The sequence below is a fragment of the Fringilla coelebs genome (genome assembly GCF_963513975.1).
Source record: "Fringilla coelebs genome assembly, chromosome: 3".
In the NCBI taxonomy this organism is placed as follows: domain Eukaryota; kingdom Metazoa; phylum Chordata; class Aves; order Passeriformes; family Fringillidae; genus Fringilla; species Fringilla coelebs.
The window spans coordinates 91,822,433-91,840,643 of NC_140030.1; the positions used below are offsets into that span (position 1 = coordinate 91,822,433).

Below are 18,211 nucleotides of genomic sequence, written 5' to 3' on the forward strand. Positions count from 1 at the left end.
TTTTCTTTTTTACTTTTATAACAGCAGAGTAAAATCTGCCTTGACATCAAAGACTGTCAGGAAAATGTTTACTGCTTTTTGGATCAATGGCTTGCCAAGCTAATGGAAATTAGCTACAGCGAAACCCAGTGAAGATTCAGTGCTTGTCTAAACTGTGTCTGTCATAAACTGCTCCTTTATACCTTATAAATGGCTAAGGGCTTTTATGGTCTATACTGCATTTAACTTGCCTTGTTTAATGTGCAGCACTTCTCTAACAGGTGATGTGCTGTATGTGACAGTTTAATTTATTTTTTTAGTAACTCTATTCATTAAAACAAAAAAGGTAGCAGAGCTTTTTTTAGCTATTTATGTTGTTTTAGTTGTACTGCTTTGGGTTGTAAAACAGGCAGACTTTAGAAACTTAACAAGTCTGATCATTACCTTGATGGAAAATGCAGTTAAACACCCGCTGTCTGATGGGTTGTCCATCTCCAACTCTTTCTGTTGTTTAGCAGAGGACTTTTTACCTCTCTTAATTAAAACTGTTTTACCTTAGAGTTGACAAGTAAGTTTGATAGACAAAGGGAGAGTGAAAGGGAGATCTGATGATAGAAAATGCCCTGTCTGAGCTGTAGCTTAATTCAACTTACCACGATCATAACTTGTCCTTATTTAAACTTTGCTGTTAACATGGATTTCATAGCAAGATTTGTAATGTTTTCTCTGTGTGCCTACACTTACACATTCTGAAAAGACATACATTTTTCATGTGTGGGACCATATATTGAAACTATGTCTCTCAGGAAGAGACAAACTTAAGATGTCCTCTGTGTGTGTGAACAGAAAAAGAAGGTATTGGAAGTCCTTGGATAGCTTTGGAGATGTGAAGTACTAGAAAGGGAAAAAGTTCTTTCACTAACTCAGTTGTCTGTGTCTGTGAATATTTATATAATTTTTATATTTTCTACCTCTTCCTATCGTGCCCTAGTTTTCATCCAGAATTTTGAGAAAAAAATCTCAGTCTCTGTTTTCATACATGACTGTTCATAGCATTGTGTGGAAGAATGACTATTACTCTCTTGTACATACTGACTGATACAGAGCACTTGTCCTTAAACCTTATCTGTCCTCATTTTTGTGCTGACTCAGACTGACTCATATACTAGATATAGTTCTGACCAAGGCTAACGTTCAATTTCCCAGAGATTACTTTGCAGTAATATGTTGAAATTGTATTTCTATGCCTGTAACTGTCATTTATTTGAAGATTTGTCTCTTTATAATCTAGCACTTGAAACATTTGTTTTGATGCTTACAGAAGGAGCAATTGAATTGTCTAGAAATGTATTTTTAGGTGTGTTTTGAGCATGTGTTCGTTGTTTCAGGTATCTGAGCATGAATTCTGGCCTGCCTGTAGCTATTAAAGATTAATTACTGCTTTTTTTTTTTTTTTTTTTTTCCTTGGGTTTTTTTTTTTTTTGGGATGAAGGCTGAGCCCTGGAAAATGGTCATCACTTCACACAAAGCATTCAATCTTTTGTAAATTCAAGCCCTATGTACAGAGGCTTTCAGCCTGGGACCATAATGTACAGGATATTTTTCCTTGTGTAGTAATGAGACAATATTTCTTGGTGAAGTGCTGTAAATGTTCTTTAAATTTTCTTCTAGCAACTGGATAATGGAGGAAGCTAAAACTCCCTCATCCTTCTTTTACCATCTTCTTGCAGTCTCCATGCTGCATTCACACCTCAGGTGATAATGCAAAATACAGATTCAGAAAAATGTAAACTAGTATATGGTAGAGAGAGACCTCCTTTATTTGAATCATTAGGACAACAGTACCAAAATCTGGATAATTATGTTTCTTGAACATGAGCAGTAACATTTGCAGTCAAAAGAAAATTTGAGATTGCATGTAAATGTGAACCTTTTTTTAGAGGTATCTATTTGTTAAGTTAAGAGCCTTTGCTATAATCAGATCTAATCTGATCCTAGAATCTTGCAGTGATTTCTTATTAATCAACCAGAGGATTAATGACTTCTGAAGTTGTTTGATGCTGTTTGCTGTGTACTGAAGGGTTTTACTCTATATTGGATCCCATTGGAAGTATCACCCACCCTAGAACATTGCTACTGTTTACAGCTGTCAGCAAAAATTCGTCAAGGAGCATATTTTGTAAAATAAGAATTAATCCACTGAATGTATGGAACTGTGTCCCGTTCTGGGCTCCCCACACCAGGAACATGGACATGCATGGGAATGATAGTAAAGAGACTGAAACCTCTGCTGTAAGAGGAGAAGCTGAGAGAGCTGGGACTGTTCAGCCTGGAGGAGAGAAGGCTCAGGGGAATCTTATTCATGTGTATAAATACCCAGCTACCGGCTTTTTTAAGTGATACTCAGTGACAGGACAAAAGGCAGGGGGCACAAACTGAAATCCAATTTAAACATAAAAAATACATTTAAACACAAAAAAATCTATTGTATTGTGAGGAGTTGCCCAGTGGTTGAGGATGAGCAGTCTACATCACTGGGGATATTCAAAACCCAAACAGATGTTCAAAAACCAAACAAAACCCTGAGCAGCCTTCTCTAGCTGACCCTGCTTTGATCCTTGAGAGGTCACTTCCAGCCATAACTATGATTCAAAACTGCTTTTAATCAGGAAGCCTTATCCAACTTGAATGGCATTGGTGAGAGGTTCTTTTCTATATTTTAAAATCTTTGGGATCTGTTCCATGAAGATTTGAACTTCTGTATGAAAGTTGTGTGCTGTAATGGCAATGTCTTTTTCTAATGCTGCTTGAAAATTTGCAGGGATTGTTAACTTCATCTGCACCTTTTGTTTTGCCCCTCAGGAACGTTTCTTCTCGCCGAGATCTCGTCGACGACTTCATGCTGTCCTAGCATCTGTTAGCACTTCAATGCTGATTTTATCAAATCTAATATTTCTTGGAGGAAATCAAGTTGGAAAAATCTACTGGAACAGGATCTTTATGGAAGGCAAGTTTATTTTTATGTGCTTTCTAGACAACAGAATGTTCCAAATGTTACCTTGGGTGGGCTGGGCCAGGTTTTTCTCTCAGTGCACGAACTGGGAGTTAATTGTTTTCTGGTCAAAACTATCAAAAATCTGAGAAAATTCAAATAACTCTGCAGGCTGGATGACTACAAAGAAGCATTGCTTTTCTCCCATTCAAGCCTAGAAAGAGGGCTGTCAGGCTTCTCTGACAAGAGAAATCACTGAAGATCAAGTAATAAATGTGTGACAAGTTACCAAGTTGAATTTTTTCCCCACTCTGCATTTCACACACGTCAGTAAGGATGAATGTACTAAAGCCAACCCCATAGGTTCTGTGGATGGCTAGTGGATAAGGTCTGCATAATACAGCATAATTGAGCAAGCATTCATGGCTTTTTTTTTTTGTAGTGAATGTGATTTCAGGCTGGGAACCTGCTGACTATTGAGGACAAGTGTGGGGACAGGGGAACTTGGGTGACAGTGTCAGCCCGTGGTGCTGCTGAATAAGCAGTATGGGACGTGCTCTGAGCTGACTCAGGAGACAGAGTGAGCTCTATATGTTTTGCCAGAGGTCAGTGTAAGTAGGACCAGTTTTCTTTTTAGGTTCTTACTGCTGCCAGTCAAATGAAGATCTTGTAGAGGAATATTTCTTCCTCAAGAGGGAAGTACTAATAGGCTTCTGTGCCTGGAAGTGTTCTCGTAAAGAGACCACCACTGTCTATGGCAGTGTTTTCTCCTCTTGTTCCTTTCAATGGCTTAGAAATCAGCTCTGGAGTTCCAAGATTCTAGTTAAGCATCCCAAGATAGTGAAACTCATAAAGAGTAAGTTATCTATATGAGTGGAGCAATTTATCTTCTGAACTAAAGGAGAAAAACCATTCAAAGAGCTTGAAGAAGGGAACACTTGTAGCATGAAATATAGTGAAGCTTTTTGTTAATACTGAGCAGGAAAGAGGGAGGACTAGATTTTGCTCTTACAAGCATAAAATACTTGTTTTCTGTTTTTTGAAAGGTTTTGTTTTATCTTAAATTGTTTCCTTCCAGTTAGTAGGCTAATAGTAGAAAATAAGCTGAGAGAAAAAGTTGAAAGTAAATTTGAACATCTCTTCTTATTTATTAAAAGAAAAAAAAGGATTAGTGAAGTTGTCTGTCTCAGGCTTACAGCCCCATAGAAATTATTTCCATAATGCAATCTGTATATTAAATGAGAATATATATCAAGAAAATATGCCTTCCTTGTTAAAAGGGTTAGTGGTTGTGCAGGGGTTTGCAACTGATGAAGGACAATGTTTTATCAAGATTAACAATATTTAATTAAAACAGAATCAATCAATTATTGATTGTTTTTCTAGGATTGTTTTTTTTTTCTTGGGGGGGAGGGGGTAGTTTTTTGATCTATTCCTCCTTGTATACATGGAGTTACTTAAGGGTTAGGTACCAGTCGTCTAAGACAGGAATAGGAAATTAGTTTAGTCATTTGCATCTTTGTTTCCATGATGTTTTAATCAAATTAACTTTATTTTTAGAACATGAAAGCTTTTGCTTAGCGCAGCTCATACTCCACTGCTAGAAATCTCAGTGTTCAGCTTTGGGAGCTTTGCTTGCCTCTAGTATTTGATCACTCAGATGCCTGTGAGCATATTGTTTAACTGCATTGTTCTTCTGACAACTCCCATGTACAAACTGAAACATCCACAAAGATTTTATTGCATCTACACACCTGATCCATTGTGATTTTCTTACTGTGGAGCAGATGGGGTGAACTCTGGTGTCACTCCAGGCTGGGGATGAACAGACCAAGAGCAGCTCTGCAGTGAGAGAGTTGGGGGTGCTGGTGGGTGAAAAGCTGGCCATGACCCAGCAATGTTCACTGGCAGCCGAGAAAGCCAAATGTGTTTTGGGCTCCATCAAAGGGAGCCTGGGCAGCAGGCCAAGGAAGGGGATTCTGCCTCTCTGCTCCCCTCTGGTGAGACCCCTCCTGCAGTGCTGTGTCCAGCTCTGGGGCTCCCAGCACAGGAAGGACCTGTTGAAGCAGATCTACAAAAATGAGTAGAGGAAATGCTGAGAGAACTGGGATTGTTCAGCCTGGAGAAGAGAAGGCTTTGGGGTGATCTAATTGTGGCCTTCCAGTACCTGATGGGGAGGAACTTTTTACAAGAGCTTGTAGTGACAGGACAAGGGGGAATGGCTTCAAACTGAAAGAGGGTAAATTTAGATTAGCTACTAGGAAGAAATTCTTCCCTGTAAGGGTGGTTAGGCACTGGAACAGGTTGTCCAGAGAAGCTATGGATGCCCCATCCCTGGAAGTGTCCAAAGCCAGGCTGAATGGATCTCTGAGCAACCTGGTCTAGTGGGAGGAGTCCCTGCCCATGGCAGAGGTCTGGAACCGGGTGGTCTTTAAGGTCCCTTCCAACCCAAGCCATTCAATGATTCCATGATTGAACCCCAGTCAAATCCAGAAGGACTATTCAAAATTTGGTCTTCAGTTTCAACTAAATTTAAGTGCTGGTCTGTAAGAGAGACAACAAAAATCTACATTTGGAGTGTGCAATGCTAAAAGCTAAAGTTAAATAAATTTGTTTGTAGTCTGCACTGTTCTGGTGAATCCAATTAATCAATATTTACAGACTAAACTAAGCTAAACACTACAAATATGTACTCTTTGATCATTCCTTTGTCAGCCCAAGAACAGATGAGATGATCTAGCTACTTGGCTTGAACTCAAGCTTTTGTCTTCACCTTTATAAAAATTAAGTGGAGGTGTGCTTGACTTGTTAGAACTAAGGGTGGTGGTGGTGAGTGGGTGTTCTATTAGGCAGGAGGGTATTTGTGTGGGTTTTTATCTTTGTACTTCATTTCTGGTGTGATGCAAGCAATATAAAGTTCCCAAGAATTAAGATTTTCTTTTGTACATTATGATTCTGAAGAGCTTTGATTAGAAAAGATGTTGATATTCTGTCACTGACTTGTGAAAAATAGTCTAGAAATCTGGCAAAGGACCCCCAGAGCTCTTTTGTGTGTAATACCCGAATCTGAGTCATTTCACTTGGTAGACAAAGCAATGTTACAGTGTCCAGTAGGTTACTGAGATCTGCTAAATATGTATCTAGTTGCTTTGAGTCACTAATTGTTAGCTTTGGGTCAAGAAGAAAGAAGATATTCTGTGAATTTCAGGTTAAAATATTAGAAATAATATTCTCTATTTAAAAGCTTTTTGAGCTCTTTGAATTTACCTTGGTTTAGGAAACCTCAGCAGGGTTTTGCACCACTCTAAAACCAGAGAGTAGACATTTCCATTGGGAGGACATCTCTACATTCTCAGGAACCCTCCAGCTGTGGGAACTCAGCACATCGCCCCGGATGTCCAGAGCTACCGAGGGAACCCTTGGGGGGCTCAGAGGTCCTGGAATGTTGCCAAAAGCACCTGGTGGCTTGACTTTGATCCCTCTAGGGATGTGCCACCTGCATATGAGGATATGAGAATCACTGGGGTTTCAATGGTGTAAAAACAGTATATTTACAAGGTGAAACACAGGTTTTAAGATTTTGGTACAGGGGGGTTATGGAGACAAGATGGAGGAAATTGGGCCATGTCGTGGTTCTTCTTTCTTCTTCTTGTCATCCACTTTCTGTGTGATGTTGGCACTTTTGGATTGGTTCTTGGTGAAGGTACACTTGCCAACAAGGGTGAAAGGTATTGGGGATAAAAGGTAAATATGATTTATGTAGGTTTTGTTATAAAAAGACACGACTGCCCCGTGGGCTGTCAGAGTGCCTTTGGCTGCCTTGCTGGTCAGATCCTGGCTGGGCAGAGAGAAAACTTTGTAGATAAGAAATAATAAACAGCCTTGAAGACCAAAAATCAGAGAGTCCAGCCTCGTCCTTTGGAGCCCGATCTGAACGAACCATCCTACGCGTGTCTGCGCACAGACAGACCACAGCCGACCCGGACAGACAGCAGGACTTGAGATTGGCTGACTGAGGTGGCCGAGGGCTCTGCAGCACTAGTGTGACATAAAATCCCGCTGAGGTCACAAATAGAGAGATGTGGAAACAGAACCTCCCACCTGTGCACTATCAGCTGCAAAGAGTAGTCAGTTCCTTTCCTTTGTTGAAATCCCACAGAATTATGTCTACAAAGATCTGTACATGTAGGAAACAAATAGGAGAACAGACGTGTGCTTCACAGTTTGGAAATGTAATTGGCATTTGTAGATCACTAAAAAGTAGACAAGAACATACATGCTAAAGTCCAGCTATAAGACACATCTCAGAGCAGAAATCAGATCTGCAGGTTTAGGTGCAGCATAAGATGTTATGTGTGGCATTTTCAGGTCTGGCAAGTAAATGAACCTCAGAATATCAGTATTGAAGGGCCCTAAATGCCCAGCCTACTGCAGTCCATAGTCAGAAATTAGCAGTTCTCTTGTATAATACCAAAAAACAGAACGCTGAGGAGCAGCTTCCTGCTAGCACATGTGTGACAGTGATGCAAATTTAAACCAACAAGTTCTTAAAGGAAAGTTTTACTGAAGCTTAAGATGTATGAAATGCACTTCTGGTTTTGCTCTTTGGTTACTGGAGAGGATCTACTCTATTCTTTTGCAAAGACTGAGTATTGTCAAAAATCTCTACAGTTTTTGAAGAGTGGAGAAGAAAAGATGGGGATATGAAAGCACTTAAACCTCAGGGCCAGCACAGTCAGTTCAAGGAGAACCATGCAAGTGGGATACCTTTGTTATCAAAGGTTTGTGAACTGCATTTTAGGGACAGGATTTAGATGAAGTTTCCTGGGATTCTTATTTGACTGATACTTGTTTTAAAGTGCTTTGGCAGTGCTTTCCACAGTTCCTGTACCACAAACAAGGGGAGTTAATATTTGAGCATGTCTTCTTTAGTATTTATTTTGTTTCCTCTTGTGAAAAATAGATTAAATGTATCAGGCTTTAAAAATAATTTTGTGCATCATTAAAATCACTGGTGTCAAAATTATGAGAGCAGAGGTCTATGTGTCTTGTGTGTATGAATATTTGTTCTTAATTTTGTTCTGAAGATTTTCTCTGTTCTTTCTGTTCAGACCAGCCTCAGTGCTTGTTTCTAAAATGTAATTTGGCCCTGTTATTTGCAAAGAAAAAAGTTCCTATAGCAAGCATTTACTTTGATCTTTCTTTGGTAAGAATTTTCTTGTGAGGGACAGTGTCACAAGTGTCATAAGAAAGTAGGAAAAAATCTTCTATGTAACAAACCATTTTAAATCCTGTATTCTCCATAATTCAGTAATGCTTCACTTCAAAATGACATGCTCCAGCAAGAAGGGTTCTCTTTGGAAGAGCTCACTCCTGCAGCCAGCACTGTGCAGTGCTTTTGGTTAAGAGACTGAAATATTTTGTCAAGCATGGACGAAGGCATTAGGCTGGGAGGGGACATAAGTGTATTGGGTGACAGAAATCTAAAATTCTTCCTGGTCTTTTTCTGGTTTGCAAGGAACAGAGTCCAGAACAATGTAGAGAGCACATAGTGCATTTCAGGTGCATTTTACTTTGAACAGTGTCTGAAAATTGGACAGCTGTGATTTAACTTAACTGTAAACCAGTACTTTAGCTATCCAATTTACCGTGCCAAATTGTGAGGAGTGCCTCTCTGGAGGGCAGTTCAGCCCATGTACATCTGTCCTAGCATGGGAGGAGATGCATTGTCACTCTTCACTGCATTCAGGAGCATTTTGTGCAGCCTAGTTTAGATTAGATTGAACACCCAACCTTTGAGAAGGTGTCCTTTACTAGACATCCAGCAAAGAGTGAATTTCACCCTCAGTTAGGAGTGATTTACTGCAGGGGTACAGAATGGCTGGCTGAGCAGAAGTCCTGCAGTGAAGGATGTCTGACTGCTCTACCAGATTGTGAACTTCCTGCATCAACAGCATCCTACCACCTACAGCAAAAATCGACCTTGGGCAAAGATGCATTGACAGCAGTGCAAAATGCATAAATGCTCTTCTCCTCTCTTATGTTCTGAAGGTTTAAGTTAACATATTTGCACTTCTGACAGTTAGGAAGAAGGAAATAAAACAACACAATTGGAAGTCTAGAGCCATGATCCTGAAAAAATTATATTGCTATGTTTTGAGAGAAAAGTATTGATGGGAGAAATGGATACATAAAAGTTTCTGCAAATTAAATTTTACCAAGATGTTCTGATCACCAGTGGGTCAGGAGAAGGGAAAAATCTCTATAAAATGTAGCAAGTACTTGCACTTTGGTGATCCTTATGGGTCCCTCCCAGTTCCAACTCTGGATATTCTATGGTTCTATGACATTACCTAGGTAAACTGTTGGATTGCCAACTTCAGGGGATGGTCTCCTGGTACAAAAAAATCTGTCAAGCACAGGTACAAAAAAATCTGTCATCATGATGTAGGAGTAATCTCTTAATTGCCTCCAGACCCATTCCAAGCCTTATTTTCATTAGGCAGTTCATGAGCAATTAGAGATGTTTAAAGCAAAACTAAAATTTATTTCTCCGTGTCTAATATTTGTTCACTAAATGAAGATGGTGATGTCTTTATTTTGCTTCCAGTTTTCCCTTTTAGCTTGCTTTGAAGCAAAATCAGATCCTATGCTAATCGGAATTCAGATAATTAATTAATTTATAGGGAAAAGAAAAGTTGTTCTCATTAGCACCTTACCTACTTTACAGAGGCAGAAAGCCTTTGGACTTCTCCCTAGCTATGCAGCACAGCAATCTTAGATTGTGTTTCACAGGGCATCTTAGGCACTGATTTTCAAGTGGGAATTTCCACAATCATGGCATACAAGATTCAGAGGTATGAGTGAAACAAAGAGTTTGATGTAACACATTTGATGTAACATGCCTAAATGTGGATTTTTTGGCTTACTTTGGCAGAAACAGTGGATCATTGTCTTATGATTATTTTATTAAAATAAAATTATGCAGATTGGTAATGACACTGTATCTATCAGAGGACTGAAAATTATTCTAGCAATCTCTATTTGTTTCATTTTATGCAAATCATTTTGTGCATGAGTTGAGAATTGCAATGGAACCAGCATATTTCAAGGCATTGTCCTGACCTATTGTTGCCTTTAGAAGTTTTGCCCTTGGTTGTGAAGACAGTGAAATTAGGTTGTTGCTGTACAAAAACTCATTTGTATTTTAGTAGTAGAGCTGCTTAAGTTCAACATCTAAATAATTTAAAAACAATGAGTTATTTATTGTGCAGCTCCACTGCTGTGTGAGATGTCAATAACAAAAAGAGGTGAGAGATTCCCGTATTGGTTGTTGTATGTTTGAGTCTGGCTCATACAAGATCATGTCTTCCCATCAGAGAAGTTCTTGACTGTATGCCTCAGGTGCAGGCAGGGGAGGTAGAAGGGCTTAGGATGATCAGTTCATGTGACCTCATCCTTCAGAAACTGAGTACTGCTGGTCAGATTACATCATACATTTAGCACATTATAAGGGCTGAGGGAAGAGGCTGAGGAGCAAAGTTGTTAGAACTCATTATCCAGCAGGGTTTAGTTGGACATTTTAGCTCTGAGGTCTTGCCAGGTAATATACAACAACGTCTCAGGAGCCATATTGCTTGTAACAACTTCTGAAATGGGTTGCAATGATAGATGTAATTATCTAGCTGTGAAGAGGCTTAAAGGTGCAGGAGGAATGAAATCATGCAGCAAAGGAACTCAAAGGAATCCACAAAACCTGTCAGCTGGGTGTGTGATACTTCACTGTCTATTCTATGCATCTCTTGCAAAGTTATTGCTCAAATTTCTTTGCAGCTGAACGAAAAAGGAGGACTGCTTATTGGCAATTCAGAGTTTCAGATGGCCCTTGTTTTAGTTTGGAAAATTCTGTTGTAGAGTAGCTGGCATATGGTCTTACAGCAGTCTTGTTCTGTGGAAACCCCCTCCGAGGATTCCCCTGATGGGGAGACCCCTAAAAAGTTCTGTGCCAGGATTGAGAGACAAATGGGACTTTTGGTTTTTTTTCTATCTTCAGGTTTCTGTTTATTTTTCTCTTATCAACAGTTCAGTGAACTGTCTACATCTCAGATTTAGCATTTGAAGAGAAAGGCATCAAAAGTCGCGAGACACACAGGTTCAAAGTTTTTTAAAACTATTTTGTCCAATTAACTCTTAGAATGTGTTTTATTTCTACCTTTCTACCAGTAACTGTTCATGCAACATCTGCATTGTGTCTCTTTCTAACCAATCACTCTGTGCTACCAGCACTGCAGAAAAGGGAGCAGATGAAGAACAAGAAGGAGATCAGACAGCACCCAAAATCCTCCATCTTGTCATCTATCTACCTCCATACTAAAACCCCAAAACTCTTAAGTTTTTCACCCTGTGATAAACTATACTACTATCTATTTCACACACTGATAGATTCCACTTCATCCCAAAGTCTTGGAAGGCCTCCATGGATGAAGGTTAAAAGCAGTGTTCCCCTGGGGATCAGGGCTTCTCAGGACAGGCAGAGAAATATTCCCTGTGCCCTGAGTTCCAACATTGTTCCTCCAGATTTTCACTTTCACTGAGAAATCGCACTTGCTGCTGTTATGTAGAAACTTACTTAGGGTAATTTGTTCCAAAAATACATTTATGAACATTGTATTGATGAATTGCCTAATTTAGAGTAATATTGCATAGTGGCAGAAGTATTACTAAGGATGTCACATTTTTCTAAGTGATTCATTCTTCTTCATGCACAAAGGAAACTTGTTTTCACAATCATTTATGTGACCTTGCTTAGTGGGTGCAGTTCATTGGGATGTGAACTGGCAAAATACCAAGAAAAATTAATTTTGGTCTGCAGCAATGAGGAGGCAGTATTTGGGGTTTTTTGCCTCCTGCACCTCCCCAAGGATGACAGCTGTATAAAAGTAAAAATTCGCATATTTTTGGGAGGCATTTTCTTCAGAGTTGAAACAGTAAAGTGTGTTCTGCTTTTTTCTCTTGAATCATGTTGATTTGAGCCTCTGTTCTATGTGAAAATTTGTTGGAGCATTGCTATGTTTAAATTCAACTCTTGCTGTTTAATCTCAATAGTTTACCATTTGTCTTTGTCTTTAGATTCTTAGGACCTGATCCTGCAACCAAATCAATGCAGAAGGATTTTTCTGTCTAGAAAGTTCCAGAATATGTGCAGACATATCAGCTGGGATCAGTATGATTCCAAGGACAGAATCAGTCATGAATAACCTATATTTCATATATCTTATTGAAGCCTTTATTTATTTATTTATTTAATAAGCCTTAAAGCCTTATTAAAGCTTTTATCTTATGAAAGCCTTTACATAGTGCATGTACAAGTGAAAAAAAAAAAGTGCAGAAAAAAAATTGCAGCACATTGTGGCTGCACATAGAGTTCCCTGTTGGCCATTGTGCTGCATCTGACTTACAGAACAGAAAGCAGGGAGTTGTTCCTACATTGTGCTACCTTCTTGACAATTTGCAGCTCTTTCAGAAAAATACAAGTTTGCTGCTTTGTGAGCTTTGCTGATCACAGGCAAAATGCCCCCAGATTTTCAATTACTTTGGCAAGGCTCATACAACCTTGTTCAAATAGTTGTGACATTGCTAGTGAAGTACAGTATGGTATGATGAGCAGTTGTGGTGGTAGATGGGCCAAGCCCATCTTACAGATGTAACCTTGCTGATAGCAGCGTGCTTAGTGTGGAGGCTGGAGTGAAGGATGCCACCAAACACACTTGCCCTGCTGGTGGGGCAGGTCAGCTTGTGCAGGTTTAGCATAGTCTTTCAAAGGCTGAAGCAGTCTGAATGTGTGGACTCTTTATGCCTTAAGCATAGCATTTGCATGAAAAGAACAAAACTAATTTTTCTGTCAAAAAGCTAAAATTGCCACGACCTCATGACTGCACATCAGGGGGTAATTTAGCTTTGCCTTCTCATTCCCCTGTGTTTTTGCCATACATAGCAAAAGCCTCACAGTGGCCCAAAGTAACCTAGCTGGCTATAGAACACTTGAAGTTCTGTGGTCCCTGTGTTATTGGGAAATTTATACATTAATGAACTCATGGTTCTGGTGGCATGTATGTGTCTGATTAGTAAGAGACATTTTTTCTGCTAACATGTGCAACAATCAAGAAAAGTTTTCTGAGGAATGATGTAATCTCTTTCTTTTCCTGTACTCAGAAATTTCCAGGAGTCTTGTAGGTGCTACTTTTATCTTGCCATTGAGTCCTGTTTCTTTTGTCTGTCAGCCCCTTTCATTTGTCCTCAGATTTGAGCTAGTCCTGACTCACACTTTTTTTTAACAAATGCTTTTTGAGAGAACAGTTCCCCCACACAGAAAGTAACCTTCTCACAGCAGGAACTGGAACACCAGCTGTATTTGGCTTTGCAATCATTGAGACTTTCATGACAACTTTCTAAGTTGTTTATTTCCTGAAAATATTGTTCAAACAGCATTGTGGTATTTCACAATTATTGCCACTTGGAGCCTGCTACATCAAATTTTCTCAACTTAAAGCAAAAAAAAGACACCTTTTTTTTTGCCCCAAATGCCAGCCCTGCATATCAGCTTGAGATTGAGAATTCTAGCAGGTTTCATTCAGGTTCTTGCACCTCTACCAGTGAAGTCAGAGGTGAGAACAATCCTCTTGTAAAGATGCTTGGGCCACAGAGGAGGCTGATCTTTTCCTAAAACTAGTGTCCCCTGTGCACAGGCATGAAAAGCAGTTAAGAGCTTATTTTTCTCACTGAGGAAGTCTGAGAGGATTTTTACTATGCTATAGCACAGTTCTGCTGCATTTTACACTAATGCTGTTTTGCTTATAATTTCATCTAGGTAAACAAGCAAAAATTGTTGTCTCTGACTATTTTAGCATCTTTTCTTTTTAATCTCTGAATTAATTTATTTCAGCCAGCTTTAAATAGCTGCTGCTTTAAAGGAAAGAGAAGCTAAAAGTACAAGAACCCAGAAAAAAATGAGTTGTTTCAGCCTTGTCTTGACTGTTGGGTTTTGGGAGAGGGTTTGTTTGGGCTTTTTTAAGAGGGAGTGAGCAAGCCTTCTATATGTGTTCAATAAAATTTATAGACTTACACCCTTCTAAGTGCTGGCAGTTCTGTAAAATGACTTCCACCTCATGTCATTCCATCTACTACTACATTGCATGCCGGGACATGTTGTCTTAAGGTACTTTGCACCAGCCAACCGAGACCTGAAACTCTGCAGAGCTGGGATTTAAGTTCAGGCTGAACTTGGAATGTAGCAAACTTTATGTGGGCATTATCAAACCCTGTGAGAAGCAGCACCATATGGTGGAACACACGGCTCTGCTGTCCCCAGGGAAGCACTGTGAGGCAGAAGTGTGTCTCCTCCCTAAACAGCTGCATTTTTCCCCTCAGTGCTACACCAGTCACTGATAATCTCCCTGTTCAGGGTGGTACCTGTAAAGGATGGATGACCAGGGAAGCATGTGGCTCTGCTGCTTTTTTAATCTCTTTGGGCTCTGTCTTCCCCTGAGGAAATGGAGAAATAACTGTTGTCTCCTGAAGCCTTGGTTCTGTCTCCTGCAGAGGCTGCACCCCTGGGGCACCATGCTCTCCAGTGCTGTCTTTGGTGACCATTTGGATACATGAAGTGCATGGTTTGGCTCTACCTAAGCACTGTGAGGTCAAGATAGAATAAGAGTACTAAATGAGACAGTTCCCAGAATTGACTTAATAATCCTAGAAATATTACAATTTTCTGTTAGTGCATGTACACCCATCTTTGAGTAACAGAATGTACCTGAGATATTAGGCTAAATAAATGCAAGAAATATTAATGCCTTAAAACCAGTCAGAGGTCATCATAAGCATTCCCAGTTATTGTTACACATTACATCTGATGCTTACAGTTCATTCTCTAGTGAAATAATGATAATTTTCAGAGCAGAGAAATTCTTCAAGCATGTTACTTCCAAGAAAGTAATAGATTTCAAATACCAGGGTCATTTTTATTTAATACACTGTCTTCCATTTTATCTTTTTCATTTCTCACTTATTGCTTCTAAATTTCCTGATCTAAGGGTGAGCATGTACTGAAGCCCAGTAGTGACCTGTTGGCTTGTGGCTGTGTTTGTAGGTGTTGAATTTTCAGTGTTGGTAGCTTAGCTTAAAAGCCTGTTACAAATGCCTTGGCTATCCATGCTTTAACAAGATCCATTTTATTTCTGACAGTTGTTGAGATACCTGACAGAGATTTTCCACAAATCTCCATCAAGCTGCCAAACTTGTGTATTCCTGCCCATTCTGAGGGCATGCAATAAATGGTGTGAGTCACTTGAAGCTACAGAGCAGCACGCTTGTGTTTAGGCATCTTAAGCAGAAAAAATGGTCTGTTGTTAATAACTGATTCATAATTGATTTTTCTTTTAAGGCTAATTCCTTATTTTTTGTAGCTTGCATCAAAAACTGGTAAATAACATGATATGTTTTTTGTGTTTTTAGTATCCGTCTTCCAAGCCGTGTAAGAACATTGGACTATTGATTTTTATCCCCTCTGCCCTCTTCCATGTGGTTTTTTATTAGACCCACAGCTAAGCCCTCAATCAAATATAATAATCCATCTGCAAATTTTAATTTAGGCTTTAAAACAATCCTTGGAGAAGAGTGACTTCTGTATTATACTAAAGTATCCCTGAAAACTCTCCCAATGGTGGGACTTCTATGACTGAATAAAGATTTATCTTGCATCTAGATTGAACACAATCTCAAACCCTTGTACTTGTGTGGAGTGTTGTTGTTGAAGAGGGTTTTTTTGCTCTTCTAAAATAGTAGCAAGGTATTACTGAAGTAGTTCATTGTTCAGAAGGAAAAGCATCTTCTTTAGTGGTCCTTAACATTGAATGAAAACTGTAGGTATACTGTTCCATTACCTGCAGGTTAATATGCATCCTGCAGTGAAGAATAGTTTGCAAATAATTGAAAATGTTTTAAACTTGAATCTTCTGACTATAGTGCTCTGCCAATCTCTATGTCTATTGTTTATAGGAAAGGTATCTTCTATTTAACAAGTAGCTTGCATGTAAATAGTTGAAAATCAGCTTATCAGAGAACACGGATGTTGTCCCAGTTCCTATTACCTATTACCTTTGTTTTAAAATGGTTAAACCAGCGATTCTTTTTCTGGCATGTCTGTTGCACACAGCTTAGAATGCTACATACATACATACATACATACATACATACATACATACATACATACACACATATATGTGTATATATGTGTACATATGTGTATGTATATATAGGTATGTGTATATATATGTGTGTGTGTATATATGTGTGTGTATATATGTGTGTGTATATATATACACATATACATATATCCTTTCACTGCTGTGTATAAACACTGCTTCAGGTACATTTTTACTGCAGCAAAAAGGAAATTCGATCCTGTATTTGCAACAACATAATCTTTAAGACAGGGGCACTGTTCATCACATCTGAAGTCCAACTTGTGGATATCTTATTCTTCACCCAGCATTGAGACAGGTGACAATTTGCACATTTCTGCCCAAATTGCCTGTTTAAATGTTTTAAGAACTGTCGACCTGTTCCAACGTGGAAAATGAAATGCTGAAAAGCTCTAGAGAGCTGCTAATAGTATGTACAGACTTTCACCTTAGCTTCAGTTTGTATTTTTCCAGGTCAGGAGAACCTGACAGTTAGTACCACTTTATAGTTTTTTCTGTGCCTCTGATATACAAATGGGAAGAAGGGATTGGAGAAAGTTGCTGTTGTTAACACAAACTCAGCAATGTCATGGTAGATCTGCAGGCTTCTCTAGGAGTGGAATAAACTTGGAGTCTGAACTCCTGCTCTTGTCAATAGTTTGATCACTTGAGACCACAGCAGCTTCAGCTTTCATTAAAGCTATGAAAAATGTCCAGAAAAATGTCCATCCCATCTGGATGTGCCAGGAGGAGAATTTACATGGGGGTTTGTATATTAGTTAGAGTAGCAAAAGCAGCGTCACTCTAACGTATTGTATTCCAACACTTACTAAGTATATCCTAGCAGAATGAGATTCTCTTTTGCATCATTTTCTTACCCACAGTGTTACCATTTCATCAGAGGTAACAGGAGATCTGCATGACTAGTACAGGAAAGTGCCCTGTAAGTCAGTACATAGAGCCAAAACAAGGATCACCAAGACCCTGAGGGTAAAACCATCAGTAGAGTCCTGATGGAAAACCATCAGCAGCCCCTAGAAAGCCTCTTAACATTATTTGACTCAAAATTCTATGAGAGAAGACTGCTGTATTTGGTACATTTTTGGTTTCCACATACCTAAAGCCCTCATAGTGTTCACTGAGGTGTGTAAACACTATTGTGACCTGTTTAATAAAATCTTCACAGTGTGGTTTGGCCAGTGTTGCATGTTAAATTAGTGACACAAGTAGATGGAGAAATCAGCAGTCCTGGGTCCTGTTCATTAAATCCTCCTTCCATGAAGACTTAATGGGTATAATTTGAGCTGTGTAGTCAATATTTTTCATCAGACCAGCCATGTGATACACTGATAGTGGCTCGCCTTTCCAGTCAAGAGGAGGATTTTCATGCTAAACATGGAGGGTCTGTGTTCATTTTCCTTGGATGAGCATTCAGAGAAACAGAGAAAGCAGTATTTGTTAGTTGGATGGGACTCATTCAAGTTTTACAAGCAAGCTGTCACTAAAGATGCTCAATAGTCTTTTTAAAAGTGCAAATGTTCTTTCACCATTGGGTCAGATGAAGTTTTAGGACATTGTCACGCTTTAAGGTCAGTATTCTTGTGGTCCCAGGTATCAAGGCAGAAATGCATGGGGAACCATCCAGGTCTGAGAGTTCAGGACAGCACAAGCTTTCATTACAGTGAGAGCCATTGCAAATGAGATCAGTGAATGTGTTGCTGACAGTGACTGCACTGAATGTCCTTGTGCACAGGGCAGGTCATAAATGCTGGCCAGTACTTGATGGTGCATAATGTTACACCTCCCAGAAACAGCAGGATTTAATTTCTCTTGTGGAAGTGAGAAAGAAGTCATTATTTCTTTATCTTACAAATATGTGTTGGATCTCTGCCCTCTTCTGCTGTTGACAAAGGTCTCAGATATTTTGGCTTAACTACAACTGAAGTGTGAGAACAACAAAATACAAACACTAATTAGTATTCTTTTGACTGCTCTTCTG

General features: G+C 39.2%; 1 protein-coding gene across 1 annotated transcript in view; it reads left to right on the plus strand.

Moving 5' to 3' along the window:
* Window positions 1-18,211, plus strand: part of HHAT (hedgehog acyltransferase) — a gene marked incomplete at its 3' end in the record, with an annotated part of 119,065 nt that overhangs the window by 88,289 nt on the left and 12,565 nt on the right. Inside the window, 1 exon segment of the mRNA XM_084201726.1 lies at window positions 2,842-2,986. Coding sequence (XP_084057852.1) covers window positions 2,842-2,986 — 145 coding nt within the window.